Source organism: Emydura macquarii, unplaced genomic scaffold (assembly GCF_026122565.2).
Source record: "Emydura macquarii macquarii isolate MOO-44397 ecotype Brisbane River unplaced genomic scaffold, CSIRO-AGI_Emac_v2 contig_75, whole genome shotgun sequence".
NCBI lineage: Eukaryota > Metazoa > Chordata > Testudines > Chelidae > Emydura > Emydura macquarii.
Genome location: NW_027130212.1, coordinates 4,268,374 through 4,295,379, shown reverse-complemented (window position 1 = coordinate 4,295,379; position 27,006 = coordinate 4,268,374). Strand labels below are relative to the sequence as shown.

Below are 27,006 nucleotides of genomic sequence, written 5' to 3'. Positions count from 1 at the left end.
AGGTAAATATACCCTCATGTCATCTCACTAATTCCCAAGTATCATAGATCACTCCAAAACACAAATAAAATCAGACAACTACCTCCTTTTCCATCATGTTGATCAGATTGCTTGAATCGTCCCTGATTTCATTTATCTTAAAATTCGATATGTGGTACTTGCCTAAAAACAAGGAATCTGCTCCTCTTCCATCTCTGATTTCAACTACATCATAGATATTTTCCAGGTCAAAATACTGAAAATGAAGCTGAATGTTTTTCCCTTTTTCAGCATTTAAATACCATATACCTATAAAACAACAGCTATTAAAAAATAAAACAAAACAAACAAAAGAACCCACATGCTTTATATTTAGTATAGTATTTGCATATTGATAGGTCATGCGGAAAAAAGATCTTGAGTAAAATTTTCAAAAGCATCTAAGTAATTAAGGAGCCTAAATCCTATTTTCATCTGTTACTACAGATCATATTTTTAAAGATATTTAGGAGCCTAACTGCAAATGATCTCTCTCTTGTCACTTAAATCCTGTGCAATTTGATATCAGCATTATTTAATTAAGAGAATCATATCACATAGGTCTGCTATTCAAATTATGCTCCTTCTACAGAAGAAGATGTTTGCAACTTGTGGTGTATTGAATCTACAAGGGAAAGATTTCTTTGACAGAAAAAAAGATTACATGTACTCCTTTCTCCACGAAGTGAGGACTCCTTTGACCTAGAATTGCCCAAGAACATACATAAAGCAGCATAAGGAGGATGTAATTGGCAATCTTTTTCTAAACACCATGCAATACTCAGAATGACTTGGGTCCCATACTAAGACCCCGATTCAACAAGGTAATTAAGTACCTGCCTAACTGTAACCATGGCCTCACTACCAGTGACGTCTGTGTGAATATTCACATGCTTAAAGTAAGGCATGTGCTTAAGTAGCTTGCAAAATTAGTGCTTAAAAGTAGGATACTCTACCTCAGTGTGACAAAAAAGATAGGATTTTATTTCATGTGATTCGTGCACCAGAGAATTTACACAGCATTCCTGCGACAACTGAACAAAATTTAAATTTAATGGAAAAGCAATGGCAGTGCTTTCTTCTTCACTTAAAGCATCAGTAGCAAATAGTGTACAGTATCAAACATTGTGGGCCTGATTTTCCTCTCACTTACACCAGTTTTATCTTAGAGTAACTCCATTAACTTTGGTAGATCAACTCCTGATTTACACCAGTGAGAGAGGAGAACCTTTAATCAATAACAGCAAATCCTTCACAAAATGCACACAAATTTTCTTCCACATAAAAATATTTTTAAATGAATTACTTTATAGAAGATGTGATTAAAACACTGCCTGCAGATCAGATGTGTCAAGCTGACATGGAATTCTCCAGTGTGGCCCATTGCTACCCTCACTGCTATTAGACAAAAATACAGGCTTCAAAAACTAGAACTCCCATAGAGCTGTGGTGTCTGCACCAAACCTAAGAGTGGATGCAATCTTCTCCTTATTTATCAGCTAGCTACCACATGGTACCTCCACCTCCTGGCAAGTTGCCAACATGGCCCTCAATTAAGTCATCTGATTATACAGCAAGGTTTCTTTTCCTTCCTCACAGCACATCGTTCCTATAATTTATTTCCATTTTTATTGTACTAATCCTCCCTGAGGGTTTGGGGGAGGGGTGACTTACAGGAGGCTTGGTTAGGGTAGTTGTTTGGGAAATTATTAGAGCTGAATGTAGTGTTTGGTTCCCAGAGTTCAAATGGTCCCCCGCAGTCAGCTGAAAGAGAAAGCATTTCAGAAATATGTCACCTACTGCCTGTTTGTGCAGCCAATTGCCATGTTCCAGTCAATAAGACCATGTTCCAGTCAATAAAATTACAGGTCATACATTTAATGGTCACTTAATGGTATTTCCTTCTGCTTTATAGACCTAGGAAGAACGGCAACATTTTTATAAAGAGAATGAACTATATTCAACTTTACAGGAACAGCATGAAGATTCAGAGCCAGCTGGTGCTATTAATACACATTCCTGAACAATGGGCAATCTACCTCAGTAGGAGCAATGAGTCTCAAGGAAGCAGAGTATCTAGCAGAGCTCCTAGGGAATACAGCAGCTACTCCACTCCTTAGGAAAATATAATACACACTACTGTATGTGGTCAGCCAAAAGGTAGGCAGCACCATGGTCCCATAAAAAGCCTTTTTGTAGATGATATTGTTTATGTGGTTCTTGAGTTCTGGGGAACATAAGTGCTGCAAGTGTGACCACGCTTGGTGAAGTCCTCCCTTGAATTTTGGCAGAGGAAGTGGTCACAATCTGTCACTTATTTGCTGATCAAGGATTCCTAGGGACAGTACATGAGAGCAAAGCTTGAAGGCTTTATACAGGAAAAGACAGTTTTAAACATACACTGCATTGCTTGGCAGTACAATCTTTTAAATGCTTGTCATTCCAGAGTTACAACAAGAAAGAAAATTAATACAAACCTTGGTATTTTAGTTAGCAACATCTCTGTCATTTACTTTCTTTCTTAATTTCTTTGTATTTCATTTGCTAGCTTGGGAAAGTACTTGATACTCTTAGACACATCAAAGGTACTTTCCTTTCTTTATCTGCTGAATAAATTATTGATGGAGACTGTGTGGAACTAAACTGGCATATCTGGCCAGCTAATTTGTCATTTATTAAAAAAAAAAAAAAAAAAAAAGTTGCAAGGAAAATGTTGGGGGAAAAAATGTCATGCTTTTTCAACCAGCTTTGGCTGCAATTAAAGTATCAACCTGTCACAATAGCTTGCATGATGCCCTACACTTCTCTGTTGCACACTTTTTTAACTACCACAGTAATATTCTTGGGCTGAGATTTTCAATGATCCCTAAGATATGTGGATGCCCAATTCCTAAAGGGAACTGAGTATCTCAATTCCCTAGGCAGCTTTGAATATCTCAGTTCAAATGTTTGCATTTGAAAATACCGAACCAGTTTAAGCCTGATGAAAGTGGTCACAACTCCCATTGTCTTCGAAGGAGGTACAGCTGCTTACACTAGGTCTGGACTTGGCCAATAGTGCTTTATTGTATTAAATTCTTGAGTGATAAATTCTGAGTACAAGCAATCTAAAATTACAGTGAGCTATTTCAGAGCATCCCTTACCATCCTGTATTGCTAATCACTAGTATTACCAGTAAAAAGGAAAATCCTGCCAATCCTTGGTGAAAGTCATGTCAGTGATGGGAACAGCAATGTAGGCTGTGCAGGGAGCTCCAGATATTTACTGCCAGCAGAGGGTAAAATGGCTCCAGGAGATGATGGGAGGGAGAAGAAAAATGTGCTCTGGAACTCACATTAGTACTCATCCAAAAGGATCAGCATGCAATCCCTTCTGTTGCAAACTACTAACTGGAGCATGCACCCAAGAAATCAGGGACCTGATCACATCTTCAAACTGGTGGATCTTGCCCTGTGAAACATATGTGGCAGCAGATTCACTAATCAAGCCCTATGAAGAGCTTAGTATTACAATTAGGAATTGTTATTATTGTGTTCAACAGAGCATAAGGAGGGTATCTTTATTCCTGTGCAGATGCACTGGTGTGTGAAAGGAAGAGTTCCTCCAAAATGATCCCATGAAACACAAGGAAGAATTTAGTCCAGAGCACATAATGTTACAAAATATCTAAGCTAACCCTACAGAAAAGACTCTAGGAATGCTCTCAAATAGACCTTCTGCACCTATTTCTGTGTGTGCCTCCCTTCCACAAAGAACATTTCCCCAAGCCAGGAGATTTTCTCTCTCTTCTGTTTTTTATGCAGCAGGGCATGAGCTTGAACCTGGCTGTCTTGCATGGCAGTGTAAAAAACTAGCCCTGTTTTTAAGATGAATAATTTAACACTCAACAATTGTGCTTTCAAAGAGAGAGCACTGAAGATATGCCATTATTATTTCTATAGAGCCATAAGTGTGCATGCCACCATGAATAGGACATGGCACCATTGGCTGCTGTGAGCATTTATTTGTTTTATGACTCTGCACTCTCCCTTCATTCCCGGACATATAGCTGGAACAGAGAACTCAGGTGAGGAGACTTCGGTTGTAGTCCCAACTCAGCTACTGCCTTGCTGTGTGATCTTGAGCAAATCACTTCACCTCTCTGTGCCTTGGTTTCCCCGTATGTAAGAAAGTGAAGTTAATACTTACCTGCCTTTTTAAAACACTTTGAACTTTTTGGATAAAAAGTACTATGTGCATACAGGGGCTTATTATAGTGTGATTAGATTAAACAAATGCAGGATTTACTTATACTTTTTTTTAAATATAGAGAGAGTTTTGAGAGCTCTTCACATGTATATTGGCCTTTCAAAACATATTTTAATAAAATATGTGAAGGTGAGTAGTTAGGACCCTGTGCAAATACATCCAGACTTTAGTGGCATTAGTGAGTCTGCCAAAACTGATAGCACTCCTTGTATTTATACACTAAGTGGAAGAGTTTTAAAAGGGTCACTGCTTTTAAATATTTAAGAGCTACTATTTTAAATGAATTTCAAGTATAATTTCACATTAAACAGCTGGCTAGTAAAATATCTTTTATACGTAGCCTAACAAGATATATTATGAGCTGCCTAGAGACAAATGACGGTAAGAAATTGGCAGAAGCATTTACAGTATCTGCCATTCTAATTATGATACCATTTACGCTAATGGTGGTCCAGCTGTTTGGAAAAGATGGTACATATTCTGTAATAAAGCAACAGAAGACTCATATTATAATGGATCTTGAGTAACCCTGTTATACAGTGTTATTAGATAAAAGGGTCACAAATGCAGAAGAAACGTTCAATGGGTGATAGCTAAATTTCTCAAACGCTTATGTCAGTTACTTTCACTTCATTGGATACCTATTAGCTCATTCACATGATCTTTCTGAATGCTAAAACTTGTCATGAGTCTTTTCCTTGGAACAATTTTTCTCATGAGTTATGCTCTGACAAAAAATCTTCACTATTGACAAGACATACTAACTCTTTGTATGTGTGTAAAGAATTAGCATAATTTGAAGTGATAATCCTCTTGGTTGAAACTGATGGCTCTCTGTTTTGCTAATAATACTATTTTATCTGCACAGGATAAAATTCTTAGATCCAGCAACTTGAACAGAATACACCATTCTACACTCCAAAAAAAGACATCTGACAAAAGATTTGGGCTAAAATATAAAAGTATATTTGTGAAGCAGTCACCAATTCTAGATTATTGTGATTTTTTATTTATGCCAATTGACTAAAACTTTCACACCTTAATTTCTTATGGAGATGAAGGATTTGGAAAAAACAATAAATATTGCAATGTTCTGTTTGTTGAGCAATATCTGATCTCTGATTTTCAATATTTTATTTCTGCTTACATTATTGAACCAAACTTTTGCCCTTAGTTACAGCCCATGCAACCCAACTAAAGTCAGTGGGGTTTCTTTTAATTATGGGCAGAAATTGAGTTGCTGTCTCTGAGAAACTTATATTGTCAAAACTATGAGGAGACCATCAGAAATATTTGGAGGACATTCTCCATTAGTGACTGGTGGCCTTCCAAAGGTTATTAGGTTCATTTCAGAGAAGCATCCAAACTTTTGGCATCAAAATACCTTTACCTCTTCAGTCTGCAAAACTGAGCTCAAAATCTTGAGACAAGAGACTCTATTAAGTGAAGAAAAAGCCAAGAAGAAAATGGCCTTTATTGGAATTTTTCCATTTGGCAAACTTCATCTGAAGAAATAAAAAAAAAGAGTATGATAACAAGGGAAAGGTAAAAAAACATTTCTAGATTTGAATGTGGGGGCAATTTTATTTGGTCTTTTGATGAAAGTTATTTATTTATCATTATTATTTTTTTAATCTGAACCAGTGTGATTCTCGTCTGTGAATCTTTCTCATTCATCATGCACTGGATGTGACCATGTTTTTATGATATCACCTTTTGGGATTTCTCAGGAACTTTTGGCTATTTCATTCTAAGATTTGATTCTCTGGATTTTTCTTTTGGGAAATGTCTTTTTCATTATATTATTCAGAAGCAAAAATTGTAGGGTTTTTTAAAAACCAAACCAAACCAGATTTTGTAAATGCACAAATGAGACAATCTCAAAAGACATTATGATGACTCAGCTAGCTGACAGGAGTCACATGAAATCAAGAGGTGAAATGTTATTGTTAGAAAAAAAATCCTTAAGCATTTGATACTCTATTTTTTTAAACACAGTGATAGAAGATGGTTATGCCTGAAATACATCATTGCCATATCTTTTAAGTATATCTCATTTCAAGGGATCTGACTTATTTTTGTCCCAGAGTTACCGCTGATGAACCACAAATTTGGGGTCTCCTCACTTTTATTGTTGAAAATTATTTGCAACAGAAAAAAAAGGAATAATGAAACTGAAGTTAAAGGAAGAGTCATTTACCCTAAAGGGAGCACTCCCACTATACTGTAATTTTCCTTCATGAAGAATTATTTTGTGTACTATTTTTGGCCTTTGCCACTTGTTGCATCCCACATTTGGGCTATCGTGGTGAGAGACGAATGAACGTTATAGAAGGGCAAATGGTGAAAGAACATAATCTTAATTCCCTAACATACAGAGCAATATTTTTTCCTTGAAAGTTTAGCAGAATTAAACAGTGAATTCTTCCACAGCCATTTAGATACAGCCTGCACAACAGAAAAGTTCCTGTCGAGATTGTCTGCCAAATTCTCCCAAGAGGAAGCTCTAGGACATAAGAAATGGCTTAATATTTTTCAGTGACAGCCCCACTAAATGGGTTCCTATTTGACTATCATTCTTGGCAAGAAATGTCAAAAGCTCTAAAACAGAAAGAAATAATGTCAGGAGTCTCAAGACACATACATTTTATGGAGAAATTACGTAGAGTTAGAAATTATGTCAAGTTAGAGTTATGGTTCAAAGGGAAGGCCACTTTCTATAGATATGAACAACAGCAAACAACTACGACACTGGCATTCTGTTACAAAACACACACGCACACACACACACACACACACACGTGTATTTCTGTTGTTAACAGGCTTTCTGAGTCATTATATGATAGTTAGAGCAAAGCAGCAACATCTACCTTAAAATGGTAGGACTTGTTATTGGCTGGGGCAAAATTTTATTTTGGGAAGTCTGAGCATAAGGCACATTACTCACAATCCTCTAATTGCTACCCTGGCAAGGAAATACTGTAGAAAAATAGTTGATTTTACTCATGTTTGAAAAATTGCTGTGAAAATCATTAGCAGTCTTTAAAAAAACAAATATTATCAGTTGTTTTGGACTTGATTCTAGTTACCAGTAACAAATTGCAATCAACACACATTTCCTTGGCTTTCTGACTGCTGACGACACTATGAGCACTATTGAAGACAGCTCTGCTAATTAATCTAAATGGGTCCAGCCCTAATACCTTACTCACATAAAACTCCCTTGTGCATTTGCCATAATCATGATTTAGATGGGTATAACCAATTCAGTTGCAAAAAACACTGTTAGTCATTTCCACTCTATTTGTGTACTATGCTCAGTGTCAAAACGTGATTTGGAAATGAGCATTCATAGATTAAAGCAATGAATGTTGCAAATAAAAATGTAGAACTGACAGTCTTATGCAAAAAAGTTACAGAAATGTATGACATTTCAATAGCATTTTGTGATACTGCAAAAGATAATGCCACATTTTACTGAAGCATAATGTCTAGCAGAAGAAATTGACAACTCAGATTCCTCTCATCTCTTGTTTTCTGGCATGACATTTGTGACAAAATAAGTAGCATTACTAAATTTGCACAAAGTCTATATTGTAGTGCAATATTGCTTTGAAGCACTCAGCTATTTTGACAGCTTAAAGAGAAGGTAATTTTTGGTATGCCTTAGATACAGGAATACTACAAGAAAGCAAACAAGATATGCTTATAGTTTTCTACCATCCTGTGTCCACAGAAAGCATGCTATAATTTCACCATGAAGGACAAGATGATCTGATCAGGGTGCTCATCATACGTTACATGTTGCTCTTGATACTTTGGACACATGGTTTAATTTAATATTTCAACTGTGCAGAAATGTTCATATCTTGTGTGATGGCATAGGAAAATGGATAAAACTCAGCTTCAGAAACATGTCACAGATCTAAAAGCAGGTTAGTACATGGCTGACAGTGGTAAAGCAGAAATCCTATACTGATTCCATCATCCCCTCGATGGAACTGAGCAGCGTGTTGGTCATTTATCTGCTATCAGAGCATCCTTCACCATTCTTTTGCATTATTTCAAACTGGTAGAAGTTTACTCATGTGCTTCAATATTTCTAAAACTTTCAACTTCTAATGCAGCTTCAGTGGCAAAGGATGTATCCATCTGGAAATTAATGATGACAGCTTTACGCTGCTCCATGAACCAAGATTCTCACCGTGTTCTCACTCAGATTTCCAGTGAACGCCACATTGTTAGATAATTTGATTACTGAAAACTCACTGAGACTATTACATCAAGGACTACAAAGCAAAGATCTAAACTAATTTATTTTGGTGTCTAATATTTATTTGTTGTCCAAATTTAACTTTGGACCCTGACTTTTTTGTTGAGCTTTTCTTTCCTCTTGTATTTATTGCAAGGGAGCTTTAAAATTAATCTTATATCATATTGTCAGAAAGTCTTAGTTTGCTTGCCTTTACTGATGCTTTAGGTTTAGAGGTGATGGGATTTTTAGTGGAATGTCAATAGTAGTAAAGAGTACTTTGAGTAATAAGAAACCAAGCCAATAAATTAACTCCGGTATTTTAATTTCAGACCATCATTGTTTACTATATGTTGTCAAGTTAGCAATGAACAAGATTTGTAAATCACAGTAAATCCAGTTGGAAACAGCATTCTCATTCTCTTATTGTTGATTTCAGACTTTCTGTGAACACGTATAGCTTTTTAAAAAACATTTGAATTTCCCTTGACTTTTTTTCCCCACAAAAGATTGCCAAAAAACAAAAACAAAACAACAACAACAACAACAACAAAAAAACATTTTCACTATATTTTGATCAGTTCTACTCATAGGTTTACTAAGGCACCAGCCAAACCTAGAAGGATGGGTGGATCTAGTCTACTGAGTTAATATTAGATATATTGATTGTATGCTTGTGTTATATTCATGTCCCAAACTCAAAGTTATGGTTGCATTAAAAAAAAGTTAAAAAACCCCAAAATGATATGAAATTCCAGAATTTTAAATCTCTGTGGTCTCCCCAAAATGGCTCTTATGAACTCTCCAGGAATGATACTGACAGAGGAGTCTGGTGAACCAGAAGGGAGGTTTACAGCCAGTGTTTATAATAGCTCATGAACTTTAAGTTAAACTGTTGTTTGTGAGGAATGTTTGGATAGTGTCCACAAATCTGGGTGGTCCTGCCATGCTGATATTTCACTCTAAATAACCAGACTTGGACCACTAGAGGTTTGCCCATTTGAACAAGAAAGTTATCTACCAAGCATAGAGTTTTGAGCTCTGTTAAAATACAGATGTGTATACATACGCAGAGCTCCATGAAATTTTAGCCATGTAATCCCTTAAATCCCTTATTGATATCAGTGCATAACATCTAGTCCATCCTGCATTGCTTTCAATATGTAAACTTTAATATACACATTAAAATAAAATTCCAGGAAACTTCCCTTTCTAAAATTTTAGAGGCAGTATTTAAGTTCTTCAGCGGGCCTTAAAAATTTAGATTATTTATTCTTTGATACTTTCAAAATGTAGGCTGAGATCCTCAACTAGTGTAAATCGGTGTAGCCCCTGAATGTCAATAGAGCTTCGATGATATATGCCAGCTAATTGACCCATAATTTGTAACTACGGACAGGGGTCTAAGTAATTAAAGAGTTTAAAATGTTTAAAAACAAATATGCTCTTAGAAAATAAACATATACTTTATTTTAAAATTGACTTACTAGGAAACGAAGGTGGAGTAGTGCTTGTTGGAACCAAAGTTGGTTCTGGATAACTACTTTCCTTACATGTTCCACTTATCAGACCAATGTCATCCAAGGCAATATCACTTAGACCTGGATTTTTAAAGGCATCCAAAATGACCTGAAATCCATGGAAAACACAAATTTAGAATATAATGGGGAATTGTCCAACTACCTGTGCCCTGTGAACAGATTCCTTCTCTTTCATGCATTTTTTAATTTCTACCATAATCTCTGGTCTGCGATTCCATTCCAAGTGGGTCACTAATGGCAAGAGATAATTCCCTGCTAGAAAACTTTGAGAAACAGTAGCTATCTAAGACTAGATTGTGACTCATGCTTAGAAATGGAGAGATCCACTCATCTATCCCCTATGTATCAAATGAGTCTGGACACTGAATACACAACTCAATAACTTCATTATCTATTAAAATAAAGTTTCTACACACAGAATCTGAAATCACTATGGTTCAAATTCACTGCAGGCCTTAATAGATATAGCACCTTTGATTTCTAAGGAGCTGCATTCATTTAACCAGAAGAGAGTTACTGTTGTTAGTGTATCTCAAACCTACTATTACCTATAGCAGGCCTATTACCAACTATAAATACTGGTGATGTGAACAACTAAATGCAATATTCTTCATGGAGTTATAAGGAAATCCAGCTTTCCTGAAAAACTGACTATACCCATACTACAGAAGCATTTGCTTGCTCAGATGATAACTGCAATCTTTAGCATTCCTTTCCAGCTGTGCTTTGGCTCAAATGGCTGATCATGGTCATCACCATAACAAGACTGACCATCCCCGATACTTGTTGTCTAATCCAGAATAGCTGAGGAAACTGTCCAGTAGAATTCTCCTTTAGAATAATTATTTTGATTTATGATACAAGTAGAGTCATTTTTTACAGCAGTATATAAAAGCATTACCTTTTGGAGTTAAATTCTCCTATATAATTATGTAATTAATTGGATGAACTATTTGGGAATCTAAAACTCTGGTTTAAATCTCATCGGGGAAAATGCTTCATATTTTATTCATTGTCAAGGTATTTCTACTTACTATCAGATTTAGATACGTTCTCAGATTTCTCTTTCTGTGACAAAGAGCTCTCTTTGGAGAAAAAGCTGGCTGTCCTCAGACAGCAGTAAGTCTCCCTGTCCCACCATAACAACAACAATAATTTAAATCCTAGAAAATACACAGTCCAGTTCTGAAGCCCTGGTCTTCTGCATACTAATAATTATTTGACAGTAAGTGTTAGTAGACAACAAAGGATATTACTTTTGGAGATGTGGAATACAGAATATGGGTTCCAAATATTTTTGGAAAATAAAGTGAAACAGATTTGGCTAAAAGTAATACAAAAAGTTTAATAGCTTAACAAACCTTAAAATCAGATGTTTCATTTAATGTTACTTGTCCATAATTCCAGTTGTTTCCGTAATTTCCTTCTTTATGGAAAATTGTCTTTTCCATATTATCACGATTCATGATGTTAATATTTAAACGATAAACATTAATACCATACATATGATACCTAGAGGGGTGATATCAAGATTGTATATTATCCTATCAGACTGAAATTCATCCAGTGGAGAAAATAAAAAGAAATATCACATTGACAATACTCATTCAAGCTTGTCGTTGCATAAATAGCTTTATGAAGTCAAGACAGGTCAGAAAGCTAAAAGGTTTTAATATATTTTCACCCAATAAATTCTGGGAATTTGTTTCTAATATCCCACAGATATTTGTAAGTTTCCCCAACACAGGTGTCAAAAGAATATCGTATTCAGACTCTGAAAACTGATATTCTAAACACATTTTGATTATGACAGCATTTCTCCTATATGTGCCACCAGACTTCCAGCCTGTCATTTTGAAGGACTAGTATCTGAAAGTTCAACAAGGTAAAATTATATTTTAATATGAGGTTTTAAGCCTCATGACTTCATTATAGGTCTTCCCTCCATCCCCCAAATGTTTTCAGGTGGAATCTGCACCAATATCAACGCAGAACAGAAATTCAGCATCAGAATTAATATATTAAAAAGTCTTAAACAATTCAAGCTAGATATATAGTTTAGAGAACAATTTATTTGTGCTTCTTCCAGAAAAATAAAAAGACAGACAGTATAGATTAGAGATTTTTGTGTGTGTGTGTGTGTGTGTGTGGATATTTTGACAAAGAGAAACTCTGCAGTAAAATCCAAACAAATGAGTGTAAAAGTTTACCTAAAGTTTGATTTTCTATCTAAGTGGAAAAAATAGGCCATATTTTTTTTTCAATATTTCTAGTGGTCATAGATTTCAGAACTAGAAAGGATCATTGTGATCATCTAGTTTCAGCTCCAGTATAACACAGGACATAGAATTTCACTCAGTGGTTGCTCCACCAACCAGCAATTTGTGGTTGAACTTTAGTATGGGTAGAATCTTGGCCCCATGGAAGTGAATGGCAAAACTCCTGTCTGCTTTCAGGGAGGCCAGGACTTCACCCCGAATCTTTTAGACAAATATCCAGTCTTGATTTAAAGATCCCACATTTCATTTCTCTAGTAATATGTTCCAATTTAATTATCATCACTGTTAAAAATGTGCATCTTATTTCCAGGTCTAATACTGAAGTTCTTATTCAGTTGTTTGTTGACATTTACAGTGGAAGCTTTGCACTTGAGTAAGGATTGGTGACCAGTACCTGCAATTGATTAATAATCTGAATTCTCCATTAAAATCAACAATGACCCCAAACAAGGCCTTTTGGGACTGGGTCTTAGGATGTATTAGAAACAATAGGATAAAAGACATTGTTCTTTTGAAGGCAATTAAATACTGAATATTTGTCATAGAATTTTAATATAACAAATATCACCCTTAATAATCTTTGGTAGACTTTGTTTTTTACTTCAAACGGGCCAGAAAACGAAACCAGAGAAGCAATTGCACCAGAGATTACTTTTCTTAATTACCTGGCTACTATCTTTCCTATAAACTGCTTTTATAGCCAAACTATAGGGCCTGATCCAAAGCTCCCTGGAATCAATGAAAGACTCCCATTGACTTCTGTGGGCTTTAGCTCAGACCTATATTGTAATTTTTTATGGAATTGGAGAGTTAGAAACCGGAGTGAAGTCCTAACTGCTGACTCCCACTGAATACAGTAAGGCAAGGATTTCACCACAGGAATTTCTAGTCTGCCATGGAAACCCAAACTCTTTGCAAAGTGTGCTGCACTCCTGATGCATGGTTGAACCAAGTAGTAGACTTTAAAACAATTGACCAAATGATTTATGAAAAAAAACATTTACGTATGATTTCATTCTTAATTAAAGGTTATATTTAGTAATTATGTTACTTGAAGATGTTTTCTAACATACCAAAAATGTAGACAGAATGGATCTGAAGTTGGAAGTAAAGGCAAGCTAAAAAGCCGAAGTCTTTCTTGTCTTCCTGTAAGTCCTATGGGTGTTGAAATATAAAATCCTGTAAAATAATAAATACCTTTTATTGGATATCAACTTGATGAAGTTTGGTGATGACACTAAATTATTATGGTCTATAAAAAGAATCTGGCTAATAAAAAATAACAAAAACAGCTGCAGATAGAGCTAAACACATGGGAAGACTGGGGAGTGGTACAATAGGAGGTGAAAATGTAACTGTAAAGTTATGAACATTGGAAAACAATAATTTTAAACTTCTTATATATTTTAATGAGCCCTTAATCTGCAGAATGACTGATCAACTACTCAAGGGATGAAAACCAGGCCCCATTGAAGTCAGTGGGAATTTCACCAGAAATCAGGATTTCACTCAAGGGGTTTATAGTGAATGAATCGAAGTCTGCCCTTATGACAACTGCACAAGCTTTTTGAGGGAAATTATTTCCCATTCTGTACCTTCCATACCGCATAATGCGGCTTGGAGGGTGAAAGAAAGACAGAGACAATGATTTGTAGCAGGTAGAAGCAACATCAACATGAAATATACATTTTTGGTAATACGTTTTCTGAGTGTCTAAATTAATTCTTTGGGGGTAGGAGCCTGAACTTTCTTTTGCAATGTGAAAAATGCTAAATGGGGTAAAATTAAGTGGAGAAGTACTCTCTTTTCAGATCAGAAAGACAATGTTAGGCACAGAGTCCTAAAGGTGACATTCTGGTTCCATTGAAGTCAACAGCAAAACTTACAGATGCCAGGATTTCACTTCTGTTGTATAGATGCTTCATGTGTGGAAGATTCATTAAAATAAATAAAAGATTGGTTTGTGCAATGGAATCCGAATCAGATCCCTCATTTCCTGTGTTGTTGTAGAGACACTTGTATTCTTAGATTCATAGAATCCAAGGCCAGGAGAGATCATCACTGTGATCATCTAATCTGACCTCCTATAAAACACAGGCCATAGAATGTCCCCCCCAAAACCCCTAGAGCAGATATTTTAGAACATCCAATCTTTGTTTTTAAAATTGCCAGCAATGGAGAATCCACCATAACACTTGGTAAATTGTTCCAATTGTTAATTATTCTCACTGATAAAAATTTACACCTTATTTCCAGACTGAATTTGTCCAGCTTTAACTTTCAACCATTGGATCATGTTATACATTTCTCTGCTGGGTGAAGAACTCATTATCGAATACTTGTTTCCCATGTATATTTATAGATTGTAATCAAGTCACCTCTTAACCTTCTTGTTGTTCAGATACATAGAATGAGCTCCTTTAGTCTATTAATATAAGACATGTTTTCCAATCCTTTTAACAATTCTTGTGGCTCTTCTCTGACCTCTCTCCCATTTATCAACTTCCTTCTTGAAGTGGACACCAGAACTGGACACAATATTCCAGCAGTGATTGAACCAATTGCCAAATACAGAGAGAAAATAACCTCTCTACTCCTACTCAAGATTCTTCTGTTGATCCATAAACAAGGCTTTTTAGCCACAGATTTGCACTGGGAGCTTATGTTCAGATGATTATCTACCATGATCACCAAATCTTTTTCAGAGTCACTTCTTCCCAGGATAGAGCCCCGATCCTGTAAGTATGGTGTGCCTTTGTTCCTAGATATATATGTTTGCATGTAGCTATATTAAAAATCATTGCTGGAACTCAGTTTAAAAAGCAATCCAAATCACTCTGAGTCAGTGACCTGTCCTCTCTATTATTTACTACTGCCCCCAATTTGTGTGTCATCTGCAAACTTTATCAATGATGATTTTATATTTTCTTCCAGGTCACTGATAAAAATGTTAAATAATATAGGGTCAAGAATTAATTCTGCAGGACCCCACTAGAGACACACTCTTTTGTTGATAGTTCCCTATTTACGATTACATTTCAAGACCTATCAGAGTTAGCCCGCTTTTAATCCATTTAATTTGGGTCACATTAATTTTATCTTGCTCTAGTTTTTTAAACCAGAATGTCATGTCGCACAAAATGAAATGCCTTACAGATGTCTAAGTATATTACAACTACACTGTTACCTTTATTAACCATACTTGTTAATCTCATCAAAAAATATGTCAATTTCGTTTGACATGCTCTATTTTCCATAAAACCATGTTGAATGGCATTAATTACAGTACCCTCCTTAAATTATTTATCAATCAAGACTTACATCAGCTGCTCCATGATCCTGAACTTTATTGAAAAAAATTTCTTTAGAAGTAAGTGAATGAGAGAGGAAATGGAAACATGTCATCCTTATTTTGAAAATGTCTGCAAATATTTCAGGCAATGTATTTCTTACTGATCCTTGGTTCATTAATTCTCTGAGCCGTCTGAATAAGTTTGGGAAAACTTGTCTAATAATACATCTAGTTTTTCTTTGGAAATTGTGCTGTTTGTATGTATTATTATGAAGTGTGTATCATTTTGGCACGAAGAATGACACCGTATAATACAATATGATGTGAAGAAAGTGAAGTGAGGTTTAAGTCTAACATAAGTTGAAAGTAAAATCCTTTCTAGTGTAGGTTTGAAGTATTATGCTGATTTGGTTCTCGGGCTTGTTGACTGTGTATTATCGCTCTTGCTCTTTTGGAGAAAAGCAAACAAAATAGAACATGTTTAATATCTGTGTATAATGATGCCAGCTCATACGTTTACATCAAACTGAGATAGTAAAAATCTGAATGTTGAAATAATGTCAAAATTGCTTATAGGAACTGTCAATTTAGATCTAGTGAGGTGAAAGAGAGAGAACATCTACAATAAATTAAAAATTTTGGAGTTGAAACCACTGTCAAATGTTTTACTAAATGAATTTCATGTTCTTTCTACTGATTTGGCTTGTAGAATTTGAGAGTGAAAATAAGATAATGTTCTCAAGACAGTTTAGGGAATGTTTACATTATTATAGTAAGTGATTGTTTCAGCAGATTACAATTTTCTGTATTCATGAACAGTTTGTTGTGATTATTCAAAGTGAAATTCAAACTATGTTGATTAGTATTGATTGGGTTGACAGACCACATGGGGATATTTTTGTTCTCTCATTGAATGAGCATAAACTTTACAGTCAATTTTCTGTGATAAATATTCACAATTATTAATTCAAAGTTTGCAGCCCAGGAATATTTTCTATTTGTTTAAAAATTCACTTTTTCTGTGAATGTTTCTTCTATTAAACTCTTTTGCTATAACAGTCACAAAGGGTGATTTATAGTTGCTCTTACCTGACATGTTGCCATATGTATGATCATAATCAGGGCCAGACATAAAGGGAAAGGTAGGTCCACTAATTCTCTCCCATTCACTATCGTCTTCTAAATCTTGAATCCAGTAACAAAAGCCATCTTCAAAATCGCAGTTAATTTTCTCATTATCTGTGAAGAATATCACATAAGAAAGTAAAATTGATTATTTCATCAGCATGTCCAACTGTTTATTTCTATGAAAAAACAGCATTTGAATATTTTAAGAGTGCCTATGAGGACTGGAACACTATGGCCACTTTTGATTCACTTCGCTGAGGAGCAACATTATAAAGTTGAAACAGTGCATATGTTTGCCTAACAATCCTAAGTTACTGTATGTGCTGCAGTATCCATGGAATTGACCCTAAGAGCTCTGGCACCCTGGGTTAAGGATTCCTTTGATGCTCCAAAGCTCAGCCATGTCCGCTTCTCTTTTCTTCCCTTTCCCTGTGTTCACTCCAGCACTGTCCCTTTCGCAGGCTGCTTTGCACCCGGTTGCCTCTGGTTTCCACAACTCTTTTTCTTGCTCAGTCTTCCTCCTCACTAGGGAGGTGATCTTGTCTTCTGGCCACCATGCTTTCTGTTGCAGCTCACACTTCATGCAAGGGTTCCCAGAGCACAGGAATCTTGGCGAGCCAGATGTCTCATGCTTCATGTCTCCTTCACCCCCATTACTCAAAATGTAGCATCCTAGGCAGCAACCGCCTGTCCAGCCTATGCCTAAATCTTTCCCTGAATATTGGGAAACACCTAAACTTAACTCATGTTGTTGTCCTTCATTTGTCACAAACAGATTGGCTACATTCAGATTTTCTTCTAATATGTCTACTGACTGAAGCAGATATGCTCCTGCATTTGCTTTCACTGTTCTGGGACCACCATTCATTGCAATGAGTTAAAGCGGCAGTAGCTCCACAGTTTAATTCACCCTCAAGTGAGTAGATACTGAAGTAATGGTAATGTCAATGATTTTGCATTGGTCGATCTTAAATACATCTGATGATGTATACCTAGAAAATGTAACCCGAGTTTTAGTTTTTACTAAACCTATAATTTAAATAATATCCTAAACCCTTGATCCTACAATCAGATCCACATAGGCAGATCTTAAGGAGACACGGACTTGTGTTGAAGTCAATGGAGCTTCGAAGAAGCATAAGGGTCCACCAAAATTGAACCAGTTGCAGGAGTGGGCCATAAAATGTATCAATTAATTGCTCTCTACATCTCCATTTTTTCCCTTTATCAAATAAAAAGTACAGATTCATCAGCCTTTGTTGATGAGAAATAACAAAAGACAAAGGACACTTACTGCTTAGCTCACTGGTATGAAATGTGGTATATGTTGCATTAAATCCATTATAATTTTCAGAATAATCTGTAATAAACTCTGCTGTAGCCTCATCAGAAAAAATTTTAACTGTTCCAGGATTAGTCCCCCAGAGTGAAGCTAAGAATAAATAAATAAATAAAACAACTGTCAGTTACAGAATGTAATTCCATGTCAATTAAAATGATTGGTGCTATTATAAAAAGAAAGTGTGTTTCTTTCAATTCTGAATTAATCCCTCCCTATAGAAGTGATGGCTTTGACAAAACAAAACAAAAAAAACCCCAAACCAAACCAGCATTATTCTAATTAGCTAAAATATAATTACTTTTGTGAGGTTAAGTTTTGCCCTCAGATCTGCATATCCAATCTATAGATGCCAGCTAGTGAAAAAAGTATATTTTCTAAAATAATGATGGTAACTAACCTGTGGTTGTGCTTTAATTATATTTTGTAATATCCAGCTATTCACAGATTAGCTTTTGAACTTCATACTTATCTCCCTGTAAACATTCAGGAGTTTTTCATATGTGTATATACTCCAAAACCCTAAGACCAGAAGTTGACTACATGATTTCATTACTTGAACTTACCCTCATGGTTTAGTAATTGATACTTTTATTTTTAGAATCAAAGAACTTTAAATATATTGTGATTACTTTGTAGTTTTATTTTCTTAATAATGTCTATATCATAAAAGTATGAAAAAATATAACATAAAAGCAATTACAATGTATTTAAAATCAGATATAATAGTAAATGCTATATGAATTATATATGAAACTAAAGGGATAATGCAGTAAATAACTTATGTAGTTAGCCTCCTGGTTATGAGCACGAGCCAATAACCAACTGAGGTAAAAATAACTTCAGTTGGCATTCTATCAGTCTTATTTTACTAGCACTGCATTATAATATACCCAGAAGGAGGCAAATCCTGGACTCCCAGTTTCCATTATGAATTTGAGTTTAGGCTGGGCTCTCTTGCTTCTTCAATCTTTATCCAATTTCATACAGTTAGCAAGTGTGTGCTCTCCTGGAGAGGAACTTTTTGCCCACTTTTATTTCTATAAATCTTTTAAAATATGCCAAAATGTTAATTAAAAACCAGAGTGATATAGATATGTATGTACCAAATTCTCCCTTTCCCACCACAGATTATTCCTGCTTACCAAATTGGAAACTCTGTGTGGAAATCCCCTGTAATTCTTCCTTTATGGAATAGGCAGTTCCCCATGGAAGATGCCAACGGTCTATCTCCTGGATCTATAGATCTTGCAGAGAGCTAATGGTGATAAAGTGCATTCATACAGGTGTCCTATGCCTTTGTACTACCACCAGCCCTTTCCCCCAACAGTTTCTTTAGCTCCTGGTGAGTATGGCTGCTGCAGAAGCAATACTACTAAAGCATCTCCCGTGAAGGAACCATGTGTATACAGGGATAAAGTCGGATAAGATTGTAGAGGCAGAATTTCCCCTTTCTTCACTTGATAGCTCCTTCTACATCCGGACACTGTTTGCAGTGTAGATTTCCCTTTGCTTACAAAGGCAAAGAACACTGTAATGATAAGGAAACCTCCCAATTTTTTTTCTAAATATATATTAAAACCCCTCATCAAAATTTCGAAGTTGCTTAAATAGGTGTATTGAAGTAAAATATTGGTGGAATCCTAGTGCTTTGAAATGGGATACAATAGTATAGAGTATGCATCGGTGATATTTGAATTTATTTAGAGTCTAGACCATAAGACAAATAAAGCATTAAAAATTGACTATCATTTATATCTTAGAACAACATTTAGCAAGTCACTTTAAATAATTAAGCAAATATGGTTAGATCAGAAATCATCAGAGAAAAAGTAATCTGGATAATTATATGCACGCATTTGATTCACCTCAAAATATAATAATGTCTGAAAACTAATCCTGCCTTACCTCTTAAAATTTTGCTTGGTCCTGTACCTTCATAAATATTTAAAGTGTCTACATATTGTTGGGTTTCAAAGGAAGTGAAGTTTAATTTAATGGATAATCCTTGACTCATACTAAAATAACAAAAAACAAATGAAAAAAGGAAGATTATGTTCTTCAGTAATTTTCCTTGTCTGTATTAAATGAACTGTGTGTTTGAAGGCTGTTTAATGGACAGCTCAGAAATTATACTGGAATTGCATTATCAGCCTTTCTAATCAGTGCTAATCATGATGAAATTTTAGATAAAGCATTACAAGTTGTAGCATAGTAAAAGAGAAAAGATATGAAACCTCTGCCAAAGTGGAAACTGTAAGAATGATAGGGTATAAAACAAATTTTAGTTAAGCAACTGTTTATTTGATTACCTGTACCACCTTTCTTAGGGGTCTTTTAATTTCAATTGCTTAACTTAAGAAAAGGAATCGTGATTTGAATTTGAATTTTATGGAGATTTATTAGATATCCTGACCAGCAACAACTAATAGTACAGGTTATAGGAAGACAAAAATAGTATTGGACAATGATTTAGATATCACAAACTAAAAAATTGATTGATATAATTATTTAGGTTTTCAAAATCAAATTAAATAACTACAATAGAAAATAATACTTATCCTCAATTACTATCTTGGGAAAGTGACTCAATTTAGCTATTTGACCAGGAGTCCCTCAGAACAGGGCCTCACTTGTGTTATTTGGTTATCAACTCTGCTGTTGCTAACACAAAGGAAAAAAACAATCCAAAGCTAGATCACAACACAGTTTGGTCAGTTATTTTCACATCAATTCACCAAGGTCTGCTTAGCAATGGATCTATAGTAGTCAACCCTTGTTACCTATTTCCCAATTAATTATATTATCCTCAGAATCTAACTAACACTCCTACCTTTATGACAAACTGTATAGACTGTGTGCAGTATAAAAAGCTTGTATACATGGTCTCACTCTATGTCTGAATACATCTCGAATTTGAACGACAGTATGAAACCATTAACTATGGCAGCCAAATGCATAATGTTTTATGATCTTAGTTAACAACAGAAAGGTTTTCATTTCCAAAGTTACTTTACAATAATCTTGATTGGTACCTATTCCAAAACAAGGACACACACTATAACTCTGAGAGTCTTTAAAGCACATACACAGGCAGGTACACTTCCTTACTAAGAAGATACTTAGTTTCAGGTCAATTGACTTATTTGGATTACCACCTAAGAGGAAGTCTGTATCACCTGATCTTTGCTTAGCTGTCCACTTTTAGCTTTGTTATCATTCACAGTAGGCATTCACACTGTGAACACAGGTGAAGCAAAGGACAGACACATCTATAGTTTTCCCCAGTGTTCGAGTTAGCAATCAGAATTGCTGGAAAATAGAAACAGACAATTAAAGACTCCTATCCAATATAGATACTTAATGACACCAGGAGGACTCCCAGGTTGCTGGTCCAGGACCTTCTGGGTGTCTTGGCTTTCAGGAAGTGACGTACTGAAGGAGACAGGCCCTTAGGTCCCATTTCTACTGCCTGGTTCAACTTTATTCTTCTTCTTGAAGGTGCTGACATGGACGAATCAGATGGTGATTCATAGTACTTCTGAAGATTTGAAATGTCCAAGCAAAATGAGAGTTGTTCTTTCTCATCATCCTCTCAGGAATGAGACATCAGCTTTTGTGTTGTTGCAACTGGGATTGGAATTTTTCAGTCTCTTTGTGCAACACGCTTTGTCACATCAGCTTGTGTAAGGAAAGTTAGGCCATAGCTGTTGGCGCAGACATCTTGCAACGTATCTTGAACATAGCTGGTTTGCTCTGGTCAGCAACTAACCACTGCAAGTTTCTTTCTATGAGCCTCTTTGCAGCATATCCTTTGACTACCTTTCAAGTTATGCTCGCTCAAGTTGCAGCTTCTCCAGCAACTCTCTGCTAGCTGCTGAAATCTCCAATTTAAAGTTCCTATAGTTTATACAAAGTCTCTCCATATTCTTTGATACTCTTTAAACTTGTTTTACCAGTCCCTTATACAATGCAAAATCAGTTCAAGAACTGTTGTTTTCCAACAGGCCAGAACTGCTGTATAAATGTTCCATTTCTGGTCTCCTTGCTTTAACAACAATGGTGAGACCTTGGCATGTATGACTGAATTGAGTCCATGCATTATATATATTCAGACAATTACATTTCTGATTATTCTCCTTTATGGTCAAGTATCCTAATAAACTCACTGTTTGGTTTCAATTTCTGTTATTTACTTCCTCTTTCAGAACAGGTGTATTTCTGTAAGGGCTTGTTCACACTTACCCGGAAATTCGGCGGCAGTCGACGGGAGTTACGCAAACTACACAGAGTTGTTTGCGTAACTCCCATCGACTGCTTCTGCGTGCTGTTCAAATGGCACTGAGCCGACAGGAAGAGTGTTCCTGTTGGCTCAGCGCTACGCTAGTTGAGGAGGTGGACTTATTAAGTCGACTCCCTCATCGATTGAGCGGGTCTCACTGACTGCTCAATCGATCATGAAAGATCGCCGCCAGTGTAAACATAGCCTAACTTGACAGCATAAGCATGCTCAATTGGAAACATTAGGCTTACTTTATCAGTTAAATAAAATAAATCAGTATCAAACAAAACCCTTTTCTTCCCTAACAAGACTGCCCATGAAGTAAATCTTGTTACTAAAGTCTGCAATATTTTGTCCAAAGCTGTATCACGGATAATTGACTTCCTTTTTATACATATTTTAATCATAGTATTAGATTTAATCAAGTTCCTTATTTTACTACTGTTTCTGGCACATCATATAATATCATTGTTTGATATTAATTTAATTTTTAATTAATTAATTAATTAATTCATAGACAGGAAAAAAGGGAAATCTCTTTAGCTGTATCAGAAGTACATTCTTGCAAAAGGCTGCAGCAACTCTGAGAATTTTCAAACTATTGAAGAAAACTAGATGTTAGACCTTGAATTTTTATTCTCTTGACACTTTGTTCTATCATTTCTAAAATGCCTTGGTGTCTTGGCAAATTCTTTTATACGAATAACTCATAACTTTGGTAACTTAGTTACTACCAGACCCTTCAGATTCATTACATATGTAAAATGTGTACTCCCCGGTTTGAACCTTCCAGTACTTTGGAGTTTAACTGGGTAACTCTTTTTGAAGCTGATTGGTAATTTATGGCTGACTTATGGTACTTGGCTCATGATGACTATCACCTTAAAACCCAAGTAGCCCCGTTTAAGTCAGTGGAACTTTTGTTGGGTATTGCGATAATCAGCAAGTGTAAGGATTTCAGAAGCGGTCACTTAGTAACTTCATGCTACCTTCCTCCTTGTTCCAAAACCACAATTTAAATTCAGAAGAACTGGGGCTGTCCAATTTGTCAGTTGGTTATATGCCTTCACTTCTAACCATTGCCCAGCAATCTGTTGTATCAGTTCAATAACACAAGTACTGCCTCCTATTCTCCTCATCACGTTCTTCATATGTTTTTCTAAATGATTCTCTCCATGCTTTCCCCACTAGAAATATATGCTAGTCCAAGATCCATAAGTCCGTTGCCAAAATCAGTGAATTTTTCCAATAGATCCATTAATTTGTTGTTCTCTGAAGTTGTGATTCCCAGTGGAAGTCCAAATACAGATTTGATAGCAACAATCTCAACATGCCTGTCAGAATCAGTTAGGAGATACACATGGAACAAGGCTTCATGCAGCTTGTAATCCTTTTCATTTTTCTTTTGTGACCGTGCACAGATAGAAACATAAAAATATATATATGAGAAAATGAAAAGACGAAGAATGCTGTGAAAAGTAAATGGCCGGGGTGAGAACAGCTAGTGTAATTAAATATGATAGAGGGAAAACACTGTTGCCATCACATTATTTTTATACTTTTAGTTAAAAAAAAAAAAGGAAAAAGAAAAAAAATAGGGAGAGACGAATTTATGTCTTTGTTCAGGAAAGAAATAGAAAAGGGAACATGGAAAATGTCTTTTATCAGGGGTCACTGCTGAGCTTTCTGGTTACTTGGTACAGAAGGAAAGAATGGAGAAAGAACAAACTCGGTTGTGCTGCAGATTAATTCTTATAAAAAAAGGTTTCCTAACAAGAATAACATAAAATGCATCCCATTGGTGACTACAAAATTCAAAAGACTCCCCAAAGAAACAATTCTGCCCTGAAGGAAGACAGTGTCTGAGTAAGGAGATACCCAGCTGATCTTTTCAGGCTTTCACTGTAAGTGTTCAGACTTTTCTTAGGAAGAGAACTGCAGAATAAAACTAAAGGATTATTTTTCCGATTGGGAAACATGTAGCTAATCATATTTGCTGTGTCATTACTGTATGGTTGGAAATAATAGATGAACCTTTAAAAGGCCTTTGCCTTAACTATGCCTGGGGGTGTGGCATCCAAAGGTTAACCCCAAGATACGGGATAATATCTCTTATGTTTGCATGTTATCTGTGACACTTCTTTACCTATTCATTCACTATGCAGCACAAGCCCAACATTTAATGACACAAAATCTGCTACATAAGGACTGGCTATTATTGTTAGTAATCATTGATTGGATTATTTTGATTCAGATTACTGACACGACAAGAATCTTAACATGCAAGCATTCTCATCCAGACCTACAGTGAGCTATGTGGGAGGATGTCAAGGGATCCATTCCCCACTAAGGGGCGCCTCATCCTGGCTGCTCTGGGAATTAGCTCCATCCAGGTGCTGTGCCCACCTCTGGTGGTTTCTCCACCCATTGTCTTCTCTCACCTTGTGGTCCCTCTTACTCCAGGAGCTGCAGCTTCCTCTTTGTGACTCAGCCCTCCCCTTCCAGGGCAACAAAGACTTTCAGGGCTAACTATCTCAGGGAGTCTGCTCTTCAATGCCTGCTCTGTGTCACTTCCCCAGTGACTGCAGCCATGCTCTGTTCCACACTGCATCTTACTGCCTTTTCCCTGATCCATTCCATACCTTACGAGCTCTCACCTCTTCTCTGGGTTTGCCAGCCATGCACCTCCCTCTTCCCAGGGAGTAACTGTAGCCTATTTGCCTCAAACACACCTTCTTTCTCCCAGGGATTGACAGAAGACTACTTCTCTGCAGCCCCTTTCTGCTCTCAGCTCCTGAGCTTTATACAGGTCCTGCCTGTTTTAGAGGAGCCTTTTCTAATTAATCCTTGCTCCCTGGCTCCTCCTCCACATGCTGCCTGGGCAGTACATTGGCCCGGATAGCTACTGTAACCCCTTCAAGCCTTATCTGGGGTGGAAAACCAATCACAGAGGGGTACTTTCATTCATGCAGAGCCCCATTGACTCTGATAGGAGCCTTATGCCTCAGTCCATCTTTTGTAAGCATGTGGGTCATAATTTATTCCGTATATTTAAATAGGGTAAATTAAACACCAAGGCCTATATTTTTCAAATTGTGTGGCTACAGATTGGGTCCTAAACCTTTCTTTAGACACACAATTTTCAAGTGCTGAGTATCTGCCAGTTTTCACTGAGAGTTGTTGGGAGCTCAGGCTACTTATTTAGGTGCCTTCTTTTAGCCACCCAATTTTGAAAATCTTGGTCCAAAATCTCTAGGATCCAGGTAGTAGTCATTCATATTTGGACACATATGCACAAGTGCAATTCCTCTTGGAGTAATCATAGCATCTGCAGCAACATTTGAAAGAGTGTAGTATATGGTCCCTCACCAGCCTATCTGTAGGTAGCATAATCCAGACAATTATTCACCATGCTTCAAATTTTGGGAAACATCAAGCTAAGGAGCATAACATGTCATGTATCCGAAGATAAAATCTGACCCTTAACACATAATATCCACTATCTCTGATAATTATCATTTGCCAGCAATTACCAGTGAATGGCACTGCAGATACCAGAAACTGAAGAGGAATGAATGTGTCTATAAAAAGGAAAGCACAAGTCTTAAATACATTGGTGACTAGTTGAGATGAATGGACAAGTTAAGGACCTGACCTGCCAGAATAACCTCAAAGACTGGGATTTTCAAAGGAGCCTGTGTGATTTAGGATCCCAACTGCCACTGAATTTCAGTGAGACTTGGATGTCTAATTCCCAAATAAGTACTTTTGAGTGTGCTACTTGGCATGGGATGGGATTTTCAGAAGCAACTAAGGCCCAGATAGTTGAAGATATTTAGGCACATAACTCCTATTGAAATTGATGAGCGTTAAGTGCCTAAAAACCTTTGAAGATCTTGGCCTACGTGATGTAGAAGCATAAGTCCCATTAACTTACAGTAGAGACTTGTGCCCCTAAGTCACTTAGGCCTGTCTGAAAATTCCATTTGTTGTCAACAACAATGTTATCTCTTTCAAAACAATTGCTTTGAATGTGGTATTTCCAGAAATATTTTTATAAAAGAGATAACATTTTGCAGTATGCAGAGTCAAATGAGTTGCAAAACACCCATATTATCTATGAGCAGACAAGGACTTTCATGTACAGAAATTTAGCACCCAAGTTTCTCATATCATCACAACCATCTGATGTATCAAATATCTTAAGTGAGAAAAGTGATGGTATAGTTTCCTTTTGAAATTTGTGCCTTACTTCAAGGAAAGTTGTGTATATAAATGGAGGAAACTTCTATTGCATATTTTACATGGACATCTTAACAGAGATTGCAAAATGCAAGGAATAAGTTCTGATATACAGAAAATGAGCACACTTTACAATCAAATAGGTGCTAAGTAAGAGCATGTTGTGAAGCCACTTACCGTATAATCCATCGGCAAACAATGTTTGAGTTATAAGGCTTTGGATAATTAATAGAGTGGAAAGACCCAGAGGAGCCAGTCAACATAAATTTTCCATCACAAGTTGTAGCTGTAAAGAAATAATTGTTAATATTTGCCATAGTATAATATGAAAATTGAAAGTATTGCCTGAATGAAACTGGACTCAGAAACAGACTTACATCCCCA

General features: G+C 36.2%; 1 protein-coding gene across 1 annotated transcript in view; it reads right to left on the bottom strand.

The window, feature by feature from the left end:
• Nucleotides 1–27,006, bottom strand: part of TMPRSS15 (transmembrane serine protease 15) — a 73,247-nt gene that overhangs the window by 27,558 nt on the left and 18,683 nt on the right. The window contains exons 8-16 of the mRNA XM_067542902.1: nucleotides 26,800–26,908; nucleotides 20,007–20,116; nucleotides 18,054–18,191; nucleotides 16,721–16,870; nucleotides 13,413–13,518; nucleotides 11,422–11,572; nucleotides 10,007–10,148; nucleotides 1,693–1,782; nucleotides 163–288 (exon numbers count right to left, since the gene is read on the bottom strand). Of these exons, the coding sequence (XP_067399003.1) occupies nucleotides 163–288; nucleotides 1,693–1,782; nucleotides 10,007–10,148; nucleotides 11,422–11,572; nucleotides 13,413–13,518; nucleotides 16,721–16,870; nucleotides 18,054–18,191; nucleotides 20,007–20,116; nucleotides 26,800–26,908 (1,122 nt within the window). The remainder of the gene's footprint in view (nucleotides 1–162; nucleotides 289–1,692; nucleotides 1,783–10,006; nucleotides 10,149–11,421; nucleotides 11,573–13,412; nucleotides 13,519–16,720; nucleotides 16,871–18,053; nucleotides 18,192–20,006; nucleotides 20,117–26,799; nucleotides 26,909–27,006) is intronic.